The sequence below is a fragment of the Monodon monoceros genome, unplaced genomic scaffold, assembly GCF_005190385.1.
Source record: "Monodon monoceros isolate NGI ecotype Baffin Bay Population unplaced genomic scaffold, NGI_Narwhal_1 Super_Scaffold_5, whole genome shotgun sequence".
Classification (NCBI taxonomy): domain Eukaryota; kingdom Metazoa; phylum Chordata; class Mammalia; order Artiodactyla; family Monodontidae; genus Monodon; species Monodon monoceros.
Window position 1 is genome coordinate 112,757,331 of NW_021703782.1, and position 13,033 is coordinate 112,770,363.

At 63.2% G+C, this 13,033-nt stretch overlaps 3 protein-coding genes across 3 annotated transcripts; 2 read left to right on the forward strand and 1 right to left on the reverse strand.

The window, feature by feature from the left end:
* The first annotated feature begins 1,353 nt into the window (after positions 1-1,353).
* TUBB4B (tubulin beta 4B class IVb) lies at positions 1,354-3,802 on the forward strand. The gene is made up of 4 exons (XM_029203520.1): positions 1,354-1,488; positions 1,762-1,870; positions 1,948-2,058; positions 2,589-3,802. The coding sequence occupies exons 1-4, from the start codon at positions 1,432-1,434 to the stop codon at positions 3,647-3,649; spliced, it is 1,338 nt and encodes a 445-aa protein (XP_029059353.1). The 5' UTR covers positions 1,354-1,431; the 3' UTR covers positions 3,650-3,802.
* FAM166A (family with sequence similarity 166 member A) lies at positions 3,795-7,301 on the reverse strand. The gene is made up of 7 exons (XM_029203521.1): positions 7,246-7,301; positions 5,623-5,837; positions 5,275-5,537; positions 5,052-5,178; positions 4,703-4,797; positions 4,292-4,409; positions 3,795-3,883 (listed from the first exon to the last, which is right to left on the reverse strand). Exons 1-7 carry the CDS (start codon positions 7,299-7,301, stop codon positions 3,795-3,797), a joined length of 963 nt encoding a protein of 320 aa, XP_029059354.1.
* A 2,036-nt stretch (positions 7,302-9,337) lies between these two features.
* STPG3 (sperm-tail PG-rich repeat containing 3) lies at positions 9,338-11,625 on the forward strand. The gene is given in 8 exon segments (XM_029203507.1): positions 9,338-9,358; positions 9,360-9,434; positions 9,908-10,036; positions 10,114-10,177; positions 10,270-10,395; positions 10,484-10,548; positions 10,550-10,624; positions 11,539-11,625. Coding segments are annotated over 8 exon segments (642 nt in total).
* The last annotated feature ends 1,408 nt before the right edge of the window (positions 11,626-13,033 follow it).

Here is a 13,033-nt window from a genome sequence, read left to right on the forward strand (position 1 = left end):
CACATTAAGTATAGCATAACGTGTCCTAACGCTGCAGTATACTCTGATACCGTAGTGTCATGTATTACACGGTGAAGAAGGAAGCGCATTCTCTTTAGGTAGAAATAAACAGGTATTGACCCCAACACCCTTGGGTTGGTGAGCAAAGGAGGGTAAGAACCGCACTGAGAAAACCAAAATCTAGAGAGGACCCAGTGGCCACGGCAATGGAGGCTGTCCAGGGCAGACCCAAGGTCGTAATTCCTGGTTTCTTAAATGTTATGCAAATATAATGCAAGTGTACTGTTTGTAAAAGGATTGATTAAAGGTGTGACCACGTGTAATTTAACTGTTTTTCCTTCATAAATTTTTCTTCCACCCAAACAAAAATCAAGGACGAGTAAAAACATTTGTCCACCCAGGTGTACTGGTCCGTGGTTGCCCAGAGGCCTGGGCGCTGCCCTCGTCTCCACGCAGTTCTGTTCTCTCCTGGGGCCAAGGCCTCAAGGCAACGGGCGCAGGGCCAGCGCAGTCTCCACAACAAGCCGCTGCCAGGCAGGGCCCCTTCCCGCCCTGCCCTGCCCTCCTCTCCCCTCCCCGCCCCACCGGGCCCACTTCTCCCCTCCTCTGCCCCCTCTCCCCGGGCCCGGCGCGGCGGCCCCACGTGCTCCCCCACCTGCCCGCGACGGGTGCGGACCAAGGAGGGGAGCAGGGAGCCACAAGGCCTCCGCCGCTCTGGGGGGAGGGCCCGACTCCACCGACACACCCACCCCGCCGCCCCTTGGCACCTGAGCCCCGTATGTCTCTGCTATGAACGGCTCCGCGCCTCTCCTCGGCTCGGAGACCCCGCAACCTGCGCTCGGCCGCCCTCGACAGGGGGCAAGGCGGGCCCGGGCTTAAGCGCTCGCCCACGGGGCGCGCCCCGCCTACCTTCCCCGGGCCTCGGGCCGGCCCTCCCCCGCCCTCCCCGCTTGGCCCCTCCCGAGCCCGCGCCCGCGCCCCAGCCCGCGTGGGTCCCCGCGGCACTGCGGCGGTTACCAGGACGCTGGCCCAGCGTAGCCAATAGCGCCGGCCTGTCGGCGTGCTCTCCGGAGCCAACCAATGAAAGAACAAATCAATCATTTGAAACACCCAATGTACAGAGCACCGCAGAGCGAAGGGGGGTATTTTGATAGGGAGAGCAGGGGCCGCGGCGGACCAATAAAGGGCCAAAGGCGTTGGGAAGGCGGGCGTTAGGCGGATTGATTGACGGAGCTGCACCCAATCAAATGAGGACGCTTGCTAGCCTCGCTCTGGAAACCCAATACGAGGCTGGCGGGGGCGGGCGCGGCGGCTATATAAGCACCGGCGGGGAGTCAGTTGTAGCACTCTGCGCGCCAGCTCTTCGGATCTCGCTTCTGATCTGCAACTGCTGCTGCTGCTGCTGCCGCCGCCGACGCTGCCGCCGACGCCATGAGGGAGATAGTGCACCTGCAGGCCGGCCAGTGCGGCAACCAAATCGGCGCAAAGGTGAGCGGGGGCGTCGGGGCCGGCGCAGGTCTTCCGGGCGGGGCGAGCGGGCGGCGGGAAAGATGGCGGCAGCGGGCGGGCGGCGGCGGCCCCGCATTGCGGCCCCGCGCGGCGCCCGAACCGGAGTCGGGGCGGGGGCGGCAGCGAGGGCCCTTGGGGACGGCCCAGCGGCGGCGGCGGGGGAGGGGAGGGCCGCGCCGTCCGGGGCGGGGCCGGCTCCGGGCACCTCAGGCGTGACTCAGCCCCAGCCCGGCCCGCTCGCGTCTCCCGCAGTTTTGGGAGGTGATCAGCGATGAGCATGGCATCGATCCTACCGGCACCTACCACGGGGACAGCGACCTGCAGCTGGAGCGGATCAACGTGTACTACAACGAGGCCACGGGTGAGACCCCCGCGCCCTTTCCCCACCCCCCTGCCGCCCCGCGGCCCTCCCGTCGCTGACGCCCTCCCGCCCCCCAGGTGGCAAGTACGTGCCCCGCGCCGTGCTCGTGGATCTGGAGCCGGGCACCATGGACTCCGTGCGCTCGGGGCCCTTCGGGCAGATATTCAGGCCGGACAACTTCGTCTTCGGTGAGCTGCAGGTCGGGCTGGGGGGTGGCTTGATAGCCAGGGTGCCTCATAGGTCAAGGGGTGCCCAAGGTCGTCACTTTTAGGACCGCAGAGCCAAAGTCCTGATTCACTCTACACTCCCCGTAGAAGCGGGGTTCAAGGACACTCTCCTTTCTTCTCGAGTCACTCAATCCCCTGTCCTAAAGCGGCTTTGGGGGGAAGGCCCAGCTGTCCGCACGCACGGAAGGAGCAGGCAGATGTAATCTGCTAGCTGTGCAGGCTGAGTCAGAGGCGGTGGCAGTTCCTCTGCCCTTGGGAATTGGCGGAGGCTGCCCGTGGGAGCAGCTGGCTTGTCGTTCAACTACTTTAGCTTGAACTCTTTATTTTTAATCGGGTACGTCGTTACGTTATCCGTCTGGGGGTCCACCTGCTGTACCTGCGGGGTGGGGGGGCGTGTGTCACCTCACGCCGTGTCATCTGGTCTTTTGGCACGGGTGACCGGTGGTGACCACATGCCTGGCCGAAGAGCGACCGGCTGCTCTCCTTTGCAGGTCAGAGCGGTGCCGGGAACAACTGGGCCAAGGGGCACTACACAGAAGGTGCGGAGCTGGTGGACTCGGTGCTGGATGTTGTGAGGAAGGAAGCGGAGAGCTGCGACTGCCTGCAGGGCTTCCAGCTGACCCACTCGCTGGGCGGCGGCACGGGGTCCGGGATGGGCACCCTGCTTATCAGCAAGATCCGCGAGGAGTACCCCGACCGCATCATGAACACCTTCAGCGTGGTGCCCTCGCCCAAGGTGTCGGACACCGTGGTGGAGCCCTACAACGCCACGCTGTCCGTGCACCAGCTGGTGGAGAACACGGACGAGACCTACTGCATCGATAACGAGGCTCTCTATGACATCTGCTTCCGTACCCTGAAGCTGACCACGCCCACCTACGGGGACCTGAACCACCTGGTGTCGGCCACCATGAGTGGGGTCACCACCTGCCTGCGCTTCCCAGGCCAGCTCAACGCTGACCTGCGAAAGCTGGCTGTCAATATGGTCCCCTTCCCGCGCCTGCACTTCTTCATGCCTGGCTTCGCGCCGCTGACCAGCCGGGGCAGCCAGCAGTACCGCGCGCTGACGGTGCCCGAGCTCACCCAGCAGATGTTCGACGCCAAGAACATGATGGCGGCCTGCGACCCGCGCCACGGCCGCTACCTGACCGTGGCCGCCGTGTTCCGGGGCCGCATGTCCATGAAGGAGGTGGACGAGCAGATGCTCAACGTGCAGAACAAGAACAGCAGCTACTTCGTCGAGTGGATCCCCAACAACGTGAAAACGGCTGTTTGTGACATCCCACCCCGGGGGCTAAAAATGTCTGCCACCTTCATCGGCAACAGCACGGCCATCCAGGAGCTGTTCAAGCGCATCTCGGAGCAGTTCACGGCCATGTTCCGCCGCAAGGCCTTCCTGCACTGGTACACGGGCGAGGGCATGGACGAGATGGAGTTCACCGAGGCCGAGAGCAACATGAACGACCTGGTGTCCGAGTACCAGCAGTACCAGGACGCCACGGCCGAGGAGGAGGGGGAGTTTGAGGAGGAGGCCGAGGAGGAGGTGGCCTAGGGCTGCGGTACCGGGTGAGGCGTGGGAGCTGTGGGAACTCTTTATTCACTCAGCCTGTTCTCTGATAGCGCCGTCTTTCTGTGTGTGTATTTGTTCTTCTTGTCTTGACATCACATGCTGTACAGGTACCACCATTAAAGCGTTTTCATAGTGTCTGGCTGCGCCTCTCTAGTTCCTTCCGACAGGCCTTGCGGGTGCTGTTGCCAAACGTCAGTGCGTAGTTGTCCTGCATGGCTGCGAGGGGCACCACTGCAGCTGAGCGGGCTCGCCACGTGCGCAGGGTGAGCACGCGAGTGGCTGCTGGAGGGGTCGGCTCGGCCTGCGAACACGCAGACTCCTGGGAGCTTGGGGCTGCCCTGGGCCCCTGCCTCCTGAAGGCGGGTCTGGCCTGTGCACAGGAAACCTCTAGAAGGCCAGCATGGTCTGCAGGCAGCTGGCCTGTGTCTGACTTTTAGTGTCAGGGCTGTGAAACCGTTGTACACTGGGGAAGAGGGGACATTGGGTAGTCCTGCCCCAAGGGAATCGTGTGGTCACACAGCTGGCCTTCTGCCTGAGGTTCAGCACGGGTAAGGGGGCCCAGCCCCGGACGCCTCCCCACGGTGACCTTGTCTGGGATGGGGGCAGGGAGCTTACTGCACTCACCTGGTATGAACCCCATGTAGAAAGGTATCAGGCCTTGGCTCCTGTAGATGGTGTTGCTAGGCCACTGCATTCTGGGCAGCCTCTCGCCCGGGGCACGGAAGGGATTTCTGAGCAGGAACTGTGGAAACAGGCAGGCGTTGGCATGTGCTGCCGCCCCCAACTGGTAACCAGTGAGCAGAATGTCCCGGTGGGTGCAAGGCTGACATTCTCCTGGGAATGAGTGGCTGAGGGTCTTTTCCCGTCTGTCCCCAACATTCCGGGGCAGAGAGCCAAGACCTAGTCAGAAAGATGTTCGGGGGGCAGGGGCGGGCGGAGGGGGAGCAGCCTCTTTGGGCCAGGCAGAGTCCCCTCCCTCCAGGGAAGCCAGAGCGTGGAGACCTCTGTGCTCGCCCAGGGATGGTGTCCACATACCTGGCTCTTGTCAAACTCATCCGTGGCCTGTGCGACCCCATCGCGAAAATTCATCCCTATCACCCAGGCAAACCGAGGGACAAAGCCAGCATAACCTGGGGAAGGAGGAGCCAGGGCCCTGCTCCCAATCATGCCCATCTCCCCCCCCGCCCGGGCATTCGCACCTGCTCCCGGGGGGTTAGGGAAGTCTGTCTGGGCTCCTCTCTCCCCCTAAACAGACAGGAATGGGTCAGCAGGAGCTCCCAGTCTCGGGGAGGGCCCTTGGGCAGCCTCACTTGCTCTCCCCAGGTCCTGCCTGGGCCCTTGGAGCCTTGCGGGTGCGTGTCGTGCCCAGGCCCCAGGCACCCACCTGAGATGGCCTTGCGCTGGATCAGGTCGGGGTGGTCCATCTGGGGCGGCCTGTGGAAGCTGCCCACATGTAGTGTCTCCCGCTGGTGGGCTGGGGCCGGGCACTCTTCCCTCCTGCAGGGGCACAGCTGGAATGGGGAGGGGCAAGTCAGCACCCCAGCCCCCACCGGGCTCTGGCTGTGGTGAGGCTTGATCCCAGTGCTCCCAGTGTGTCTCTCAGTTACCTGGTACTGCGTGGGGGCCTCACGGGCAGGGGTGGCGCTCATCCAGGCCTCTTCCCCTAATGCCAACCGCAGGCCCGGGTGTCCAAGGTCCCTGGAGTCCCCCTTCCTGCCCGGTGGGCAGGGAGGGTAGGGGGGGTAGGGCATGAAGCCTGCAGGCAGTGGGACTTGCCTGGATACATTCTCTCCTCCCGGCGGCCCCTGGGCATCCACCTCCTGGGGTGGGAACCGGCCCAGGATCTCACAGTTCTTGTAGGGCTTCAGACCTGTATGGACAGGGCAGCCTTGAGCCACAGCGGGCATGGGGGCGTCCCCGGGGCCACAGGGCCGGTGGGCGGGCAGCGGCTTAACTGGTGTACTGGGAGACGCGGGGCTCTGTCAGTTCGCGGCAGGGCGTAAACGGTGGCTTGGACTCGCTGAAGTCCTCGATGGACTTGGGCTTGGCTATGGGGGACAGCACGGAGCACGGGCTCTTCGGCACGCTGGCGTCCGTGAGCAGCTGCGCCGTGGTGCGCCCATAGGTGTTCCCCACCTGGTAGCGCAGCTGCGGGTAGAAGCCGGCATAGCTGTGGAGGAGAGAGGAGCCGGTGTGGACCCAGCCTACTGGCCACAGGCAAGATCCGCGACCCGCCTACAGAATGGGGTCACAGCAGCACCTGCCGTCCGGGGCTCTTGGGGCTTGAATGGGCAGCACAGGCCAAGCACTGAGAACAGGGCTGGCCCACGGGAGGGGAGCTCTGTCATCACCACCATCGGGGTCCCATCCACCCAGCCATCTTCCAACAGCAAGGGTCTTAAAGATGAGGCAACGGGGAGCTCTGCCCCCCGAAAGCATTGCAGGGGTGGTCTGAGACACAGGGCAGCCCATTGTACACGAGTCGGTCCCGCCAGGAAGGTATGGTGGGCATTGGGCCCGGATGGTGGCCATCCGGGAGGCTGGCGGGAGGTGACACTTGAGCTGAGCGTCACTGAGGCCCGTGGGGAAGTGGTGTGGGCGCCATGGCTAAGCCCTGAGGGCGTCCACTGCTGCCCGGGGCCTGTGTAACGCCCAAGGGGGGTGCGTTGCTTTCCTCTTAGGAACTGCCCGAGAATGCAGGTTTGTCAGGCAGCTGCGCGAGGCTGGGGCTGAAGGTGAGAGCCTCTGCAGTGTCATCAGAGTTGGGTCTGGTTCTTCCCAGCCTTTTCCTTGTACGTGGTCTGAGTGTGTGTTGGTGTGCACACACACTCTGGAGGCCTGTTTCTATTCTTATTTATTGGGTTGTGCCGCACAGCACGCAGGATCTTAGTTCCCTGACCAGGATCCCACCCGTGGCCCTTGCAGTGGAAGCTCAGAGTCTTAAACGCTGGACGGCCAGGGAAGTCCCCCGTTTCTGTTGTTGGCATGCGGGACACCTAGCAAGGTGGCCTGGCATCGGTGCCCATCAGTTTACTCCACATGCTCCTCTCCTCTTTATGTTTTTAATTTTTTTTTTTTTCGGCCGCGCGGCATGCAGGAACTTAATTCCCCAACCAGGAATCGAACCCGTGCCCCCTGCGGTGGAAGTGCAGAGTCCTAACCACTGGACCGCCAGGGAATCCCCAGTTCATCTCCTCTTTAAAGTGCGGAGTGCTCTATGGAAGGAGAGGCCAGCCTCCCCAGCTGTCCTCCCCAGCTGTCGCGCTGTCCCCAGTTTCTGCTCTCGACAGACGTACTGGCCACCTGAGACGGCTGCTCCAGCAGGGCAGGTCGGCCGGGCCCTCTCGAGCCCACCCCAGCCCTCCCGCCTGGCCCCTCCGGCCCTCGGCCTCACCCCCATTTCCCTGGCCTTCCGGGTCCCCAGGCTCCTGCGCAAGGGCCTCACCCTTTGGCCTCAGCTTCCTGGAGACCCAGCTCTGGGGCCCCCCTCACAGCCGAGCAACCTTCAGCCCTTAGGCCCCGGCCTTGCTCCCCCATCCTCGGGGACCCCAGCCTCCCCGCAGGGCTCCAGCGCTTACCCAGGGATGTAGTGAGGTTCCGGCGGGAAGAGGTTGTGCTTCTGAGTAGCTGTCATCGCGCCTCAGCTCTGCCTGGGCTGCCTTCAGCCCCTCTCGTGCCTGCACCTGGCTCCATCCAGAGAGGAGCCCTTGTTGCCTGGCAACCATTGTGAAGAGGCCCGGCATTGTTGGGCAGCACCTGGGCCGGGCCCCTTCCCATACCCTGTGAGCACTCCCGCTTTCCAGGAGGCCCGGGGAGGCGTCTCACTGAGGACAGACCTAGAGCTTGGAAAACGGGGACTGTAATTGCAGCCCAGTCGGTCCTGCTAGGTAGTGAGAGGCAGGGTTGGGTTTGAACGCTTGCTACTCGCAGGGGGCCAGTAACCAACTGAAGGGCAGCCTCCCAGGGTGAGGCTAAGGGAGCCCCACCCCAAGCCCCCTCCTCAGATGCAAGGCCCTGGGCGCTTTGGAGGCATTGCCACAAGGTTCCTGAGCCGGGGAGCTGCTGGGACTCTGTCCTGGAGGGTCTTTCCCCTGGAGCTGGGCACTCTTTTCCATTTTAAAGAAATCCTGATCTCTGTGTGTGTGTGTGTGTGTGTGTGTGTGTGTGTGTGTACGGAGGACTTTCTAACCATAAAAACGAAGAAAAATATCATAAAGGCAAGATTAGCAGGTTCAAATACGTGTCAAAAAAACAGTATAAACAATACTAAAAGGCAGACGACCAACTGGGGAAAAAGTTTGCAGCAAGTGTTATGTGCAGACGTGATATCAGTGGAAACAACCTTACAAAACAAACCTATGAAAAATTAACACCCCAACAGAAAAATACATGTGAAATGTGCCTATAGTCAACGAGGGCAGAGCCTCTGTCAAACGAATGCTGATGAAACGCTGATGCTGCAGTTCCTGACGCTCCTTTGCCAGCATGAGGACCGCCTCTAATTTGGGAGCACAAAGGCTGCACAGGCTTTGACCCACCGCTTCCACTCGGTGCGTCTGTCCTGAGGAAATGATCCATGTTTAGCTGAAGACAGGCGTGCACGTCATCTGCCATGGCGGATGGCAGTATTTGTTATAGGGAGAACTCCCAGCTGCTCACGCCCAGTGACAAGGGCTCTGACAAGCTATACCTGCATCTGTGGGTGATTATGCCCTCAGAGAACACCATGAACCACGGGAAGGGCCCCGGAGCACAGACTGGGAGCCCCCCGCCCCGATCAAAGGTGTGTTTCCTCAAGGAAGTCTCTATCTGTCTGCCTGTCCATCTGGAGCACCTCCCGAGGCTAGGCAGGGTCAGCGTCAGATGGGAGGGCTCTGGAGAGGAAGAGACGGGGGTGCGGAGGAGGAGACGTTCTTGGCCAGGCCCCGCCTGGATGAGGCCAAGGCCAGGGCTGAGCTGGTTGGCTGGTCAGCTCTGGAGGGCGCCGCAGGGCCCGGTGTGCAGATGGACTCTCGCTCAGCCGGCCTCGTCATTGTCATTCCTTTGCGTTTCAGCCTCAGCAGCCTCAGCAGCCCCAGCCGTTTGTGATACCCTCCAGCCTCTGTGCCCCCAAGAAGACAGGCCTCCCCACCTCAGCCCCACCTGGGCCGCCAGGCCTGCCTCTGGGGTGGGCACGGTCCACTCAGAGCCAACCACTGTTGCTCCACTTTTCCGAGGGCTGGGTTTTCCGCGGGGGCTCCTCCTGCGCTAGGGAGTCTCCCTGGACCCTGCCCCCTACCCCCACGCCTCCTTCAGCTGGCCCTGCACAGCTAGGCGCCCCCTGGCCCCTGCCCCCTTCTCCACCCTCTGCCAGGGCCTCAGTCCTCCCCGAAGCCCTACTAGAGTGGACCCCAGCCCCCCAGGAGACCCCAGAGTCCAGGAGAGGGGAAGGGTTGGGGCAAGAAAGCGGGGAAGGGAGGAAAGGTGGCCGAGCCAGGAGTCACGGGCGTGGGGCGGCTGAGGGCCTCCTGGCCACGGCTGACCTGCCTGGCCACCTGGCAGGTCAGGGGAAGGGCACCTCCAGGGCTGCTTCCCCAGGGAGTTCCCGGCAACAGGGTGGGGCCCATGACCAGCCAGCGAGGTCACAGAGCCCCGAGATGTCCCTGGGGGAGGGAGCCAGAGACCCTGACAATGAATTTTGACCAGAAGGCAGGTGAAATTCCTGGCAAATTTTCACATCAATGGAGGCGAACACTGGACCCATGGCGCCCTGAAGCAGAAGCCACTTGTGACTTCCCAGTAACTTCCCAGGGCGCTGGGCGGGCTGGGGGGCGGGCAGCTGGCGTAGGGTGGCTATTGGCTGGGGGCATGGTGGCCCCCAGGGGTGCAAGAGCTCCAGGCAGGCCTCAGGATGCTAACGGGCCCCTCCAGGAAGCCCGCCCACCTGCGCCCACAACCTGAGGGAACTGTGTGAGTGAGGGCTCTGGACCCCCAGCCCCAGGCCGGTCTGGGGAGGCAGGCCGGTTGGTGGAGGCCCGCCTGGAGGACCCAGGCCCAGAGCTTGCTTCCCGCCAGGGCTGGAGCGACGCCCTCCCGGCGTGACCGATCTGGGCGTCCTGGGCCCCACCAGGTACCGGGTGCCAGATGCTTCAGCGTGAGAGTCCTCCCCACTGCCCCACTCTTCACCATCGGCTCGCATGCACCCCACCCGTGGCGTGCGCCCTCCCCGAAAGCCCCCACTGTCCGCCCTCACCCCCGGAGTGGGACCCCGGCCACCAGCGCCCCCATGACGCTGCCCCCACCGCAGAGGGTGGTGGCTGCAGGGCGTGGCAGACCGTGTGGTTCCCGAGCGAAAGCCCCGTCACCCAGAACGACTTCAACCGGGAGCAGGTTTGCCCGGCGGGTCCTGGGGTGGGGGTGGGGGCGGGGCCCCCGAGGGAGGGGCCTGCGGCGACTTTGACCTGCAGTGGCCCTCACCCGCCGACTACCAGCCGCCCGGCCCGCCCGCCTGCCTGGCCTTCAGCTTCGGGGGTCGCCTTGCTCCAGGCCCCCCCGAGGCCCAAGCCCACTTGGGGATGCTGCAGGCCTGGGGTGCAGGGCCGCGGGCCCAGCCCCTCCTGCAGGCCCCTCTGTCGACGGGGTTAGCTCCATCGCCTACGACATCCTTCCCGGGTGCCGCCTGCCGGGCCCCTGCCCGCCTGCTTTCTGCGTGAGCCGCTCGCCCCTGCTGGCCTCCTGGGTGGGCTCCTGTAAGGAGGTGGGCGGGGGCGGGGGGGGGGAGGTGGGCACCGGGCAGAGGGGGCGGGCGCGGTAACTGCACCCACCTTCCCTCTGCAGCCTGCACCCTGGGCCCGGCTGCCTATGGCGTGGAGGACTGCTACAACTCTCACTTCCCCTCCGCACACGGGGGTGGTCATCCAAGGCTTGCGGAGACCCAAGTGCCATGACACTGGCCCCTTCTGCGCGCTCTCGAGCCCAGTGGGTGCAGCTGGCCCACCCAGTTAGCACATGAATCCCTGGCCTTCCGGGCCTGAGGGCCTTCCCAGGCCTCCCCCTGGAACTCAGTGCCCCCAGCCTGGCCTTCTGACCCTCTGGGCACCCGTGATCCACCCTCCGGGCCGGCCAGCCCCTCTGACCTGTGGACCCAGCCTGGAGCCCAGCCTGGAGCCCCACCTGCCCACCCCCCTTGTTATGTAGAGATGCTGTCGGTTCTTCCGAATTCTGTGCTGTGCTTGGTGGCCTTGCCTGGTGAGCTGAGCTGCAGATGTGGCCTGCAGCTAACCTGTCATGTCCGGCTTTCTCTGGCCAGGGATCCCCCTTCACTTCCCCTTCAATGCTGTCTCCTCAGCCACCCTCAGGGGTGGCCTGGGGCAGGGTGGGAGGGAGCCCTGTGGGCAGTGTGGGACACCCCCATCTAGCTGTGCCATCCAGGAGAGGGTCCGGCTGCCAGTCTACCCAAGGATCAGGCTGCTTGCCAAGCCGAGGAACTGACCGTTGCAGTGGAGGCGGGGGGCAGTCTTGAGGTAAGGTCAGCCTGCCCGGCCACCAGGTAGGGCCCAGAGGAACAGGTCGTTAGGGCCCGGCCCCCCTTCTTCCCGCACCTGCCCAAAGACCCTGTGAACTCACACGGGGCCGTGCAGGCCAAGCTGCAGCCGATAGACTCCCCAGGCTTCACTGTGTGGCCCGGCCCCTGCCCACAGCAGCAGCCTGGCCACTGGACTCCTTGTCACCATGGACCCGCCCTCCTACCCAGGGGTCGGCCCCAAGGCTGCCTCCCTGCAGGGGCCTCACCTGCAGCTTGTGGTGGCTCCTGTCTCTGCACCAATTTCCCCAGGGGTCCTCCCTGTGTCACCCAAGCCCTGGGCCAGGCCCCCTTCTCTGTCTCCTCTAAGCTCAACCCCTTCAAACAGTCACCACCCAAGAGCTGCTCCCGTGGTGTTGGCGTCATCCCTTTCCGCAGGGAAGCCGAGGACAAGTGAGTCTGAGCGTCGTGCACCTGTGACCTCCTCCAGGGCTGAACCAGCTGGGGGTCAAGCCCCAGCACCCTCGGGAATCAGAGCAGTGGGACTGCAGACTGTTGGCACTGAGCCCTGGGCTGACCAGCTCAGGCAGCGGGCAGCAGAGACAGACCTGGGGCACTCTGGCCTTGGGAGTCTGGCCCAGCGTGGGAGGACCAGGAGCCCTCCTCTCAGCTGCACCACAAGCAATCCCTAGGTCTCAAAGCCAGGAGTGGGACCAGCAGGAAGGATGCAGCAATCCCTTGAGCTGGGCTGAGGAGGGAGGGCTTTCCGGAGGGGGCTTTCAAGGATGAGTTTGCTGGGCAGCAGGAAGGGAATTCATGGCAGAGCAAACCTCAGAAGCCAAGGCACATGAAAAGGGAGAGGGTGTGATGTTTGGTGTGGCCAAGCTTGGGAAGACCCCGGGCTGGTGGGACAGAAGGAGGTGAGCTGGAGGGATGGAAAAGCTGCAGAGGGCTGTGTGCTGGGTCCGGGGGCTTGCATGCTTGGCAGTGGAGAGCCCACGGAGGGTGCAGGGCAGGCAGTGACTGCTGCAGGCACTGTATGGGCATCTTGCACTGCAAGAGATGAGGGACACCATGGAATCCAGGGCTCACATGTGCAGCGAGTTGGGCTGGACCTCAGCCTGAGGGCCTAACACTTTTGGTTAGCAAGGGGGATAGATGCTCAAGGTGACAAGAGGACAGCCATCCTTTGTCACTCTGTCACTGCGTGTCCAGGTCTCTGCTAGGCACTCCCTATTTGAGGCAAACTTAGTTTTTTTGTTTTTTTTTTTTAAGTAAATTTATTTATTTACTTTTGGTTGCATTGGGTCTTCGTTGCTGCGCACGGGCTTTCTCTAGTTGCGGTGAGCGGGGCGGAGGGGGGCAGCTACTCTTGGTTGCGGTGCGCGGGCTTCTCATTGCCGTGGCTTCTCTTGTTGCAGAGCACGGGCTCTAGGCGTGCGGGCTTCAGTAGTTGTGGCACCGAGGGCTCAGTAGTTATGGCGCATGGGCTTCGTTGCTCCGCAGCACGTGGGATCTACCCGGACCAGGGCTTGAACCCGTGTCCCACGCATTGGTAGGCGGATTCTTAACCGCTGCGCCACCAAGGAAGTTCCCACACTTAGGTTTTGGTCTTTGTGACAACACTACGGTGTGAGCTTCGCCGTGTGAGCTTCGCCGGGTTGGACAAGGAAGAAACCAAGTTCCAGGATGAGAGAGGGTCCTGCACCTGGTGGGCGCTGTGAGGTCAGCAACAATATTTTTCATGATTATTAAAACGCTCTTGGCTAAAATAGCAGCTATGAATCTCCTGAAGCAGGCCGTGGCACCCCGCCCCCTGTGCTCCATCCCCCTCCTCCGGTGCCCCCTCCCCAAGGCGCCCCGCG